The sequence below is a fragment of the Pteropus medius genome, unplaced genomic scaffold, assembly GCF_902729225.1.
Source record: "Pteropus medius unplaced genomic scaffold, Ma_sr-lr_union100, whole genome shotgun sequence".
In the NCBI taxonomy this organism is placed as follows: domain Eukaryota; kingdom Metazoa; phylum Chordata; class Mammalia; order Chiroptera; family Pteropodidae; genus Pteropus; species Pteropus medius.
In genome coordinates, this window is record NW_024356333.1 from 3165504 (window position 1) to 3178383 (window position 12880).

At 39.0% G+C, this 12880-nt stretch overlaps 1 protein-coding gene across 1 annotated transcript in view; it reads right to left on the bottom strand.

Moving 5' to 3' along the window:
• CNTNAP2 (contactin associated protein 2) overlaps window positions 1-12880 on the bottom strand; it is a 1613390-nt gene that overhangs the window by 517144 nt on the left and 1083366 nt on the right. The window contains exon 13 of the mRNA XM_039861152.1: window positions 2485-2685. Within this exon, the coding sequence (XP_039717086.1) occupies window positions 2485-2685 (201 nt within the window). The remainder of the gene's footprint in view (window positions 1-2484; window positions 2686-12880) is intronic.

The following is a 12880-nucleotide window of genomic DNA, read 5'->3' on the forward strand; positions in this document are numbered from 1 at the left end:
ACTATGTCAATTTATTTTACCTGAATGAGCAGGTAATTATGTATGCAATTTTATTTCAATTGGCCAGACAAGTTCTAATACTTCCTTTAATCTCCTCGCTCGTGGAAGACTGACACCTTAAAGTCTAACATGAGAAAAGTTCTCGCCCTAAATTAGAGATGGTGTTTATCAGTATTTGGTTTGTAGAACTACCCAGGGATGTCTGGTAAAAGCAAACATTCGTGGGCCACAACCAAGTTCTACCAAATCAGAGTTCTGGGGATCAGCACTTTGACAAGCAACCTAAAAATTCTGAGGTACACACTTGTTTAAAAGCAGCTGTCTGATAGTTGGATGAGGTAATATTTAAAACTATATATTTTTCATTTCATTCCAATAGCAAACATTTATTAAATACTGATGCTATGTGAATGAAAGTTTAATACACACAGTTTGCAAAAAGGCAAGAAGTATATGATAAACCGATTGTCAAAGTACATTTATTAAGTATAATAATAACCTACAAATGTCTAGAGACACAATGTCTGAATGTCTGGAAATGCAAAATAGTGTGCTTACTGTGCAGACTGGCAATGCACGATTTCAATTTAGGAGTTCTTCTCCTGAAAAGGTGTCTGGAGGTTGAAGTGTGTTTAGCTTATTATTGGAAAATATAACTGGAGTATTGTTTAATAACAAATTCATCCTATTTTTCCTGATGTTTCGAACAGTCTATGTTTTGCACAGGAGGGTGAGTGGCTGGGGAAAGGACAGAGGTTTCATCGAGGGAAGAGAGGGATGAACTAACTGCAAGACGAGCAGCTCTAAACGGAGACTGATTTTCTTTCAGGTGAACTTTCCTCGGGTCTAAATTGTAAGTTAAACTCATTTGGAAGTTAAACTCATCGAAGTTGCATTTTGCTTTTTAACCACCAGAGCAAAATTCACAAAGTGAAAGTTGACTTTGGAGTTTAATCGAAGAAAGGAAGAAAATCGATGTTACCATGTTATTTTTTGAGGGCAGCAATCCGCCCTCAGCCTATCCAAATCCCAGGATTGGAGATGAACTGATGGAAATCTTGGAATGAACTTCAATAAGGAGTATGCACTTGTGAGCTGAGTGCAGACAAGCTGATGAGACTCACTCATTGTGCCTCGTGCCCTGGATTTTCTATAATTCTTGACTGACTTTTCCTAGCACTGGAAACAAGATCCAGTGAGAAAGGCTATAAGTGACGGTGAACCGAAAAACCAGTTGGGCTGTAGGAACCTTAAAGATTTTCCATTGCCCACGGCAGTGGTTCTCAAAAAGTGATCTGTAGTCCAGCAACATCAACATCACTTTCTTAGAGTCCATAGCTTATATGTGTCTGTAATTTTAGCACCAGGACGGCTTTGTACATAAAAAGCACTCAGGTCTTCAAAATACTGCATACTGTTTTGCTTAAAACTCTTCTCTGTAAGCTACTCCCCATAACACTGGCTCCAATACAACATAGATTTTTGGCATTGAACAGCCCACTGGTCTCTGCCATAATGCCACTTCCAAAGTTGCTTAATATTAAAAAAGACAATATATTATTTGCTACTTACTGAGTCCTTAAATAATAAGCATTTAGTATACTACTTCATTAAATTCTCACACTTACCCTGAAATACAGGCATTATCATTCCTATTTGACTGATAAAGACACTGGACACGGAGTCATGAGTTCAATTAACTGCCCCAAAGTCACATACCTGGGGAGTGGCAAGGCTAAGAAGAGTGACCCTATGTTTCTCTGACTCAAAGTACATCCTTATTCCCACTATGTTACACCATAGACTGGAACTGAATTTTCTGTCCACATGTTGAACTTACTGCCAAGAACCCCAGAGCAGATAGCTTTTGTGGTAAAGATACGTCCAACATCTTTTTGGGAAACCATTTTCTACACTAACATACATGTGTGTGCACCCACGTGCATACAAACACACATCCTGAAGCATTGCTAGAAGTAAGCAATCATGAAAAAACAATTAGGTTGGACTTCTTGAGACAAACAGATACTGTTCAACGACTACAAACAACAATGCTCTAAATTCTATCGCTATTCTATATGCTACTCACCTGCGGACAGCCTTTGGAATGCTTTCATCTTTACATTAAAGACAACCAAAGAACTCAAAGAGAATGACTCGAACGTTCACAAGGAGCCCTGATAAACTTTTGCCCAAACTACTGATAATTAAGAACCAGAAACACTCACTCACACACACACATATATGTATATAAAATTGAAAATCTGTAAATTTAAAACAAGAGGATATATAGTTTTTAAATCACACTTTCTTAGCTTTACTCCCCAGAACACAAAGCAAGTAATTCTATTTTGCTTTTTCACAGCTGCCTGCACTTTTCAGACTGGACTCTAAGATGACAAGCCACACCTGTTGGGATTGTTTAGGCTATTCCAAGCACCAGCCGAGACAGTAATTAAAAGTAACATTCCATTCTCAGCCTACCTGGGGTGTTCAACAACCTGGACATCTTGCAGAAGTAGGAGACGTACTGCTCACAGTACTCGGCGCTGCTGGTGATGGCGCTGATCTGGTCCGTGGAGGCGCTGTAGATGAGCTGTGTCACCGAGTACTTTTCCGGGTTGTAGCCCACCACCGTCGTCTGCATCTGCAGATCGTGAGACACTATGGTCCACACTTTGTCTTCTGTGGGGAGAGAAGCCACCACAACGAGCCATTAGCAAGCAGGCACCTCTTCAAGTGTCGGAAAATAACTGAGCTACTCTCCCACCGCTGTCTTCCCCGAACTGACGCACGGCAGAGAAAAGGGTGGGAATTCTTAAGGCAAGCCCCACCTCTTCTCGCGCCTGAGTTCTGCTTACACAGACAAAGTAGAAAAGTCTTATTTTTTTTTTAATTAAAAACAAATGCAAGATAGCTTTCGAAAATGCAAACGAATAGCCTGAGTATATGGCTGATGGTGTGATATCCCCGGCATTGAACGTGAGGCCCATTGTGTTCCGACTCTGACTCTGTGAGCTGTCACTCCTCCGGTGGAGCAGCACCTGCTCCTTCCCAAAGGAACTAGGCTCTCTCAAGCCTCCGGATCTTTGCACATGCGGCTTGCTCTACAGAATATGCATCCCAGCTTGTCAACAAATGTTTTTTTCGACCTGACCTTTCAGGTGACACGAGACACTGCATTCTGTTACTGAAATGCTCTACATACGTGCGATAATACATCTGAGTATTATCTTGGTGTTCTGGACCCTGGAAATTTCAATGTGTGAAAAGGAGAAGCAGATATGAGATTGATGTGGTTAAATTAAGACCCTATATATGTTGAATTGGAAGCATCGCAATGTACCCATGACTCTGATATTCTGCTCCAAGCCCTCAGGTAGCACCCGGTCTGGTTCAGAGTGACAATGTAGCTCTTAAAATAGCCACGAGCCGTCTACGATCTGACCCCTCCTCGCCACTGTTCCCTCTCACCCTGCTGACCTCCCCCTGGCTCACTTGGTTCCAGCCACAATGACCTCCCTGCATCCCTCAAACATGCCAGGCAGGTGTCTCCTTGGAGCCTCTGCACTTGCTCTTCCTCTGTCTAGAGCCATCTTCCCTCGGATGTCCTCAGGGCCCATGTCTTCTTCTCCTCCCAAGCTCCGCTCCAACGCCAGCTTTTCCTCTGCTGAGTCCCGTCCGCCTCCGCCCACACACACACTGCTTTCTTCTTCCCTAGCCTACTTTGTCTTTCTCCATAGCATTTATCTTTATCTGACTTAGTGCACATTTTCATTTCTTTTTGTCTGTCTCCCCATAGAAGGAAAGAAGGCTGCGATTGTTTCTAGCGCTGTATGCACAGTGCTTGGAATGGTGGTTGGCGAAGAGGAGGCCTTCAAAAATATTAGTTGACTACAAGAATGAATTAACAAAAAATAAACAGAATACAAATACGTGACCTAGGAACTTCTTAAAATCACTTTAGTTCAAGTTCCAGCTCTGCTGTGACTCTGGATGAGCCTCTTCACTCCTCTAAGCAATAATTTCCCTTTGGCTGTAACATGCATCCATATTAGAATACTTCCCAGCATGCTCTTAAGTCAATTAAAACAAATTTAGTTATGGTGCCCTTGATACTAAGGAATTTTCTATAGAACACTTTTTTTCTAGTTTTACCTTTGGCCTGCTCAGAACTGCCTTCCTTTAGCTCCTCTGATACAGCAAAGAAGCTACAATATATTTTAGTAATTCTGTCACCTTCTGACACAATTCTGACAAAAACTGATTGTCATTTATACCCAGACCTGCAGATTTATCTTCACCTAATTAAAGATCCATTAGTTAAATTAGGTTAATTTTATCTCTTTTCTGTTATAATCAGCCTCTGGCATAGAATTCTAAAATGTCTGATGCTACTTCATTCATTCATATATATATATATATATATCTCCTTACCAATAACCTTGTTCTATAGCAGTATTACAGAACTCTCTTTCTTTAACTCATGACGGAATAGCATTCTAATCTGACCCTTCTTTAAAGAGTCATAAATCCCTTTTCAATATACACAAAATAATGTTCATAAAGGCAAACATTAATTAAGCAACAATACAGTCATTCATTTATGGTCTCTGATTAATTATGGTCTCTAATTAATTAATCAACTTGTTAACATTGATGAGTCTCTAACACTTTGGTCCTAGTGACTTCTTGGCCCTAAATGCTACTTCTACCCATTTCACCATAAACATTTCGGTATCAAACCCCTGCACACTACCTTCTTTATAAAGTGGATCCCTGATGAACACGGGGGTTAGAGGTGCTACCCCCTGTGCAGTCGAAAATCCATGTGTAACTTTCGATGCCCCCAAACTTAACTACCAACAGTCTATTACTGACCAGGGGCCTTACCAGTAACATAAACAGCAGACTAACACATATGTTGTGTGTTATATGTATTATATACTGTATTCCTAAAGTAACGTAGGCTTACTTTAAAATAAATGTTATTAAGAAAGTCATAAGGAAGAGAAAATATATTTACAGTATTGGAAAAATTCCATGTATAAGTAAACCCACACAGTTCAAACCCCGTGTTGTTCAAAGGTCAACTGTATTTGTTTTACGGCTCATTCATTCTTTCAACAAATACTTTTGATTCCCTATTCTATGACAGCTATGGATCTAGGCCCTGGGGAAATCACAGAGAAAAAAAGCTTTTGTAAATTTTTTCAGCTTACATTCTTACATTCTAGTAGGAGAAATACATAATTAGCAAAAAATTAAAATTTTATATATATGTATGTGTACGTGTGTATGTGTGTATATTTGTGTGTATTTGAGTATGTATCTATATGGTTAGCAAATGATAATGGCAGAAGAAAAACTAAATCAGGGAAGGGAAGAATAGGCCACGTGGACGGGAATTACATTTTTGTACACAGAGGAAACCATAAGAGCCTTCACCGAGGAAGTGACATTTACTAAATAAGGTAATTATCCAGCAAGCCATGTGAATGGGGAAAAGGATTCCAGACAGAGAGAATGCAAATGCAAACGTTCTAACTCTGGAGTGTTCCTGGTACCCGCAGGTGTACGAGGAGGCCCGTAGGTGAGGAAGGGCAGCAGGAGCTGACGTCAGAGATGTAATGGGGATGGGTGGGGTGTGACCTCAGGTACGATGGAAAGCCACTAGCACTGGAAGTTTTGGAGAAAGTTAAAGTAGCATGCTTTAACTTAGTCTTTGACAACTATCCTTTGCTTCAATAAAATATATTTCAGAAAGTTTTAAGAATATATATATCTATAAAGATTTAAAACTTTTTAGTGTCATAGCATCATAAAAAGTAATATGTAAGCTCTATTTTGATGACATAACAAATACTGTTGATGTGTCTTGCAGAGTATTTTTTAATGCTTGCATATTACACATTGCAATGGCTCCTTTGGAGACATTAAGTCTTAAGTGACAAATGGATATTAATAATTTTGTAGGGTCTAGCATCTAGAAAAGAGAAAGTGGTTATGCTGTATGGATTTTCCTTTGCCAGTATCATAGTGAAAAAATCAAGAATCTTATCCCCATATTCACAGTGTTTATATAATATACATTATCAGATATGTGTGTAATGCAAATAGAAACTACTGTGAAAGCCAAATTCTAAATTTCTATCACTGTTCTATTTTCAAGAAGAAGTAATTGATAAACTAGTATGTTTCATATATTCTCTTTGGATTAGCGTGTTATGAAAATGCCCTCTGTGATTACTGACAGCTTAGTATTTGTCTCATGCAATCACACATCTAAAAATTGTCACACTGTATATTGTTTAAAATACAGTGATTTAATTATATGTTTCAAATCCTGGGACACATATGGAGCATACTGTGGAATACATCCCTCTCCTTGGCCATAGTGGGGTCTGAGATTACGCAGTTTAGTTATGCTGACACGAGCACATTAGAAAGTTCCCTCTGCTGCCTGGACCAGGGATCAGTACCCTCACTCATTCTGTAATTCTCCAGTAATGCACTTCATGAGAACTCAATTCCTTTCATGGCTGGAGTTCTGACCAGGGATGACAAAGCCAGAAACTGACCAGTGAACAAAGGCAAAGAAGAACTCCTCCCAGAATACAACTAGCTTCTTGATCAAGGATATGCTGTTCTTTCTCTTTTTTTCATGACCCATACAGAATCTCATGTTCACAGCACAGAGCAGGTCTGTATAGAGTATACTGTAATAAAAGTCCAACCTGAATTGAGTCCAGTGGAAAAAAGTTTTTTGTCCTATACGTCTGCATATGCAGTTAAGAGCTTTTGCTTTTCAAACAATATCACTGTATTGGTGAATGCCCCATTTGTTAATCTGAGAGCTTTTCTCATGATTCTATTTTCTCTGAAATGATCTTTAAAATGAAGGGAATATTATATTGTAAACTACTTAAATTTAAAATGGTATCTACTGCTCGTTAGATGGGTGTGACCAACACACAACGTGCAGCACAAATCCCTAAGCAGCTGTATTGCCTGATGTCGCTGCTCTTTAGGCCTTCGGGTCTCTCACTTGTAGAACAAGTGAAGATGACCTGAACTATAATACACGCTTCACCCAAGATTTTTCATATGGAAATACAGAAAACCCTAAGGTTTATCTTAAGATTTCCCATATTGCCTTGCTGGATAAAACTAGTGAATTCAGTTTTGTATATCCTTAATTTTTTCCTCTATCTTATAAACTGCATTCTGATAACTTGTCTGTGACTTTCTTTAGACGTAGAAATCTTAAAGTTTATTACCCTGATTTAATCAGCCAATTGACTATCGACTATGAGTAAGAAATGAGCAATAATATGAGGTTTCCAATTAAATGCTATAGCATTAATAAAAATTGCTTTATCAAAACTTAAAAATTTGCAGCCTTATAGGAACACATATCCAAGGAGAGAAGCCTACCATTTAAAGGAAGCCATGTTTACATTCCAATAACATCAATATAATGCTCAGAGAGCATCCGCTTTGACACTCTTCGATGAGAGATTAAGAAACCCAGTCTCAGGAGTGATCAACAGTTGCCCATGTGAATATGAAGAGTGGCAAACTGATGGAACTTTTCTCTCCCAGTCCTGGATTTAGTGCTCTTTCCACTCCCCATCTCTTTAACCCAGTGGTGATATGTTTGGTGACACATCGGAATTTTTACTGTCTTTCCCATAGCATCCCACTAATTTTCAAAGGACAGGGGAAACATATAGATACCACTTTAGACTTTTTAAATATTATTTTAAAGTGACAATATATAACCTATTGCATCAAGAGAAATGTCCTAAGACAGTGATATAATTCAGTCATAAACCAGCTAGTGAGTTCCTGATCTGTTAGGCTCTGGAGACAGATGGTTGAAAAGGACTTGAGTTCTTGTCTTCAACAGGCTTGTAGTCCAGTGGAGGTGAGAAAACACTGAGCCTGAAATGACAAATTACAAACAAGTGCTAAAACAGAGAGATGCACTGGGTACTGTGAGTTCACAGAGAAAGTCTGTATCACCCAGCTTTAAAAGCCATGAGGTAACCAAGTGGATGTAGCATTTTCAGTGAATCATGAAGGTTAAAAAGGAATGAGCCATAAGAAGGAGAAGGTGATAAGAGCAATTTCATTCTTCTTATAGCTCAGACCAAATTTGTTGGAGACAAAAAGGATTTAATAGATAGGATCTGGATGGATTTGGACTTGAAGGGTCTGGAATAGTGAGGTGAATGACTGCAGAGCTGTAACAATTGTGCATCGGTTGAGAGGTCTGGGGCATGGTCATCTGTGTGGGTGTTGAAACCTTTGAAGATAAAGGATTAACTCATATTTCGAAAACTATTTCTTTAAGTCCATATATGACAGGCCCACAGCAAACATACTCGACAGTGAAAAGCTGAAAGGTTTTCCACTAAGATCAGCAATAAGCCTAGTGGAATAGGATTAAGGACAGACACAGGCTTTAATTTTATATTTGATGTTATATTTCTTAATCTGGGTATTATACACAAACTAGAAATATTTTAAATTGAAACAAACGAACAATTAAGGCGCCTAATTTCAGATAAACTTCATATGAAGATCCAGATTTACAAAAGTAATAATCTAGGAAATATTGGTCAGTTTATGTGAGCTACGTATGCCTTATTGAATAAGTCACAAAATAATTTCTTAAGCAGTTACTGCTCCTAGGTTTTTAAAGTATTAATTTCTACAAAATTATTTATAAAATTTTTAGATGGAAAGACCCAGCATAATGTTAGGTTATAATAGTTTATTTTTAAGTCATTTGTAAGAGGATCTATCTGAAAGTTTCATCAGTCTTCCTGGTAGACAAGTTTAAAGATCATACATTTTATAGGTTATTATTTTGTTTAGAAGGTTTCTCAATAATCATGATCCTACTGACACAGTTTAAATTATTAAAAATTTGGTGTCACATTCTTTCTCCCTAAATACATTCTGTGTGAGCATTACAGGCCTCTCTGAGGCCAAGACCCTAATATTACAGCAGCCATTTCATCATGGTGGGCGGTGGCTGTTTGAGCACTATGTATGCTACTCAGGTGGCATAAGCAGCTTTATTCGCATGCAGAGAAATAAGGTATGTAAAACAGATGGAACCTCTGCAGGAAGCAGTGAGGAAATGAGCTCAAAGTACAGATGATATTCTGCAGGTGGTGGAAAATGTTGATTATTTTTATGCTCACAATTCCAACCCAAAGATGGATGACAAATCGAGCGCTGTGAACAAGTATAAATAATGGAGCTTCATTCTCACCCACCTGAAGAACAATTTGGAGCTTATGAGTCTTTTTTTCTAGGACTACATTTGTTATTTTCTGTAAAATAAGATATTTGTTAATGTTTTGGTTCCACTGAAGGGATGTTAAAATTCTTCTACAATATGGCTGGAGTTATTGACTGCATTTATATTGATATTTGGACAAGCTAATCTTCCCTTTCCTTTTCTCTCACTCTGGGTAGAGATGTAGTTCGTGTGTATCTGACAGTCAGAAGTTCATTTCTGTGGCAGTAAGGAATTTTCTATCCTATGTAGTTAAGTTAAAGCTTTTCTGATTATTGTTGCTTATAATCGTAATTAGATTTTGATTTGAATTAAAACTTGGAGACTAAGTAAATGTCATCTTGGATCAATGACTGATCATTCCTGTAGACCTTTAAAGATAACACTTATTTCTTATTATTAAAATACACTTTAAAACATATTGCAAACAGTCGGTTACAAAAACCACTTTAAGGACCTGTTCCAGCACATGGACCTCGTTCTGCGGCGGGAGTGTGCCAGGCCCTCGGCTCTAGGGACTTGGCTGCTAGCTCTGGAAGGCGTTTCCCCGACGGCCCCAGGCCGACTCCCTCACTTCCGTCTAGTCTTGATCAAATGGCACATCCTCATTAAGGCCACCCCATCTGTCCTGCTTAAACTCTCAACCCACTCTGCCCCCACTTTGGTATGGCACATAAGGCCTTATAATGTAGTATATAATTTACTTACTTGCTATTTTCCTTCTGTATCGTCTGCCTCCCTTACAACTTTTCTCAGAGACTATAAACTCCAAAATGGCAGAAAAATCTTTAAATAAATTTTATTTACTGAAGAATCTCCAATTCTTAGAATAGTGTCTAGCAGTCTGCAGAAATTCAATAATAGTGTGCTAATAATACACTTTAACCCTTTCTGCATTTAGTTTCCAACAAACCTCTATCATTTATCATCATCAATAACTCCTTTAAGATACCCATTTGAAAGGTAGTTCATGAGTTATAGATCCAAGAGATAGCTCTGTAATATTAACCTTCAAAAATATAAACAATTAGAAAGTCTTTACTAAGTGAAACAAAGCGACAATTGAAATCACAGACTCCTAGTACTGTACTTGCAATGTTTTCAAGACATTAAAGTGTAAGGATATTTAAAGGAGCAACGTAAAAGTATGTCTAAGGTGCAACAAGCTCCTTAAAGCCATTGTTTTCTTTGGGTTGAGCAGGAAGATCAGAGTCACCCTGTGGTAAGCGTGTGCGCGTTTTCTTCAGTGGAAGAGTGTCGCAAGCTTAAGGACTCCCATTTATGAACAGCTGGTTTTACTCCGGGCACTGTTCCAGGACCCTGGCACACGAAGACAAATAACATCCGTTTAATGCCACCAAAGAGCTACTGGGAAGAAGGTACACAAAATAATTACAGTACAACCTTAAACAGCAACTGCTAATTTTCAGGAGACTACCAGAATAATCCAAGTTATGAGATTTAGTATATAAATCATAAACTCACTTATAACCTACGCCAAATTCTTTAATATGTGTGTGTGTGTGTGTGTATGTGTGTGTGTGTGTGGGTAGGTATGATATATATATATATATATATATATATAAATAACTTTTAGATTCTCTAGTATTGTACTTCATATAATTTTTTGTTGTTGGGGAATTTCATTTTCTATGAGCTCTGAGTTTAAACCTATACTGTAACAGGCTTACCTGTTACATATAAAGAATATAAAGAAATTATATTCTTTCTGAAGTTTCTATCCAAAGAGCTTTGATGTAGCAGAAAACATACGATTGAAAATGACAGTTTGATTTGCTATTAACAGGACAGAATCTTAGAAGACAGTCCCTCCTTTCATGCTGACCCTGGCTCACATCGCTGTCTGCTCTAAGAAACTTGGCAGGTCGCATGCATCCTAGCGATCCTCCTCTCGAGGGGCCCGAGGGGCTGAGGTATAACAGACTTCCCATTAGAGTACTTGTGGCTCTTCCTCCTTCCTTCCAACCCAGGCACCAAGCTTAGAGGCTTGTGTTTTGTTTTGTTTTTGGATGCTACAGATAACCTTTAGCACCTTGGAAGAAAATCCCCAAATAATCAACTCCTCTAAGTATTTACTTTTCCCCATTAACTCAGTTAGTAGTCACTGAAGCAGCCCCCACTGTGGGCAGTATTAGCGAGACAGTCTGACAGATTATTGCTAAAGATAATTAGCTAAAAATAATTTTTAGGGAAAGAAAACCCTTAAGATATCACAGTTAACATATTTAAAGGGACTAAAACTAATGTTTTTACTTTCATTTTAATAGAAGTGCAAATGTATTAGGGAATTTCACTTTTTAAAAAGGATTCTGGTCTATGGCCATGCTATCCTGAACAAGCCCGATCCCGTCTGATCTCGGAAGCTAAGCAGGGTCGGGCCTGGTTAGTTTGGATGGGAGACCGCCTAGGAAGACCAGGTAATTAATTAATTAATAAATAAATAAATAAATAAATAAATAAATAGGCTTCTGTGAGGCCTACTAGACACACTAAAGCACCTCTAAACCCAGCACGTTCTGACCCTGTGGCAGGGACATACCCGCCTGCCGCAGCTCTGAGTCCGGCAGGTCTCACACAGCTGTGAGCCCTTCGCCAGAACATTACCAACCCCTAATACCATGCCCGATTCAGACTGGATATCCGTCTGTCTCCCTCTGCTCACTAACGATCTATGTTTACCACTGGGTTTGCATTTTTCTCTTCTCATATTTGTAACATAGTTGTTGTAGCCACAACTCTGTTAAGTCACTGGTGGCCTAAGGGCATCACTGCCATTGCTTAATTCTTACTGTCTAACAGTGTGCCTGACACAGGTATTCAAGAACTCAATAAATACTTGCTGAAATAAGGAAGTACTGTTAGGCATGACAAAGTTAATTCATATATTGGGACCCACGAAATGGAGGCCAACCCAGTGGCCCAACCCATGTCATGAATCTTAAGCTAAGTCAGCCTGCACTTACATGAAACACCTGCCAAGGAAACCTCCCCTACAATAATCGCAACCCTCCAACTCGGCTTTGGCTGGCTTTCCTCACCCTGAAAACAGGACCCGCTAGTCTTGCAAAAAAAAAAAAACTCTTACCTCCTAGCCGATCCCTCCCCGCTTCCATGCTGCTCCCGCTGGCACTCTAGCAAATGTGTTAGAAAACTCGCTCTTGCCCCATGTCCCTGGAAAGACTGCCCGCTGCCTGTGAGCACTGTACTCTCCCAATCCATGGATTGTTCTCTTCAGAAAGGACATCGAACTTGTTACTAAGTTGTTTTAGTTTTGTCATTAGACAGGTAATAGTCAAAAATAAAATGAGTACAGGTGCCCTGCTCAGCCAACTGAAACCCCAAGAGGCACGAGTAGAGTTTAATGCATAGATAAGGAGCGGCATCATTCCCCCAAATGCTCAGCTAACAAATCTCTGATCTGGAAATTAAAATGGTCTGGTTGTTTGAGGAAAAGTTCAAGAAAATGAATTAGTTCTTCAGCACTTTGCAGGAAGGCAGTGAAGTGATACTAAAGCCTTTTATTTTTCCATTTCAGTATGCTGG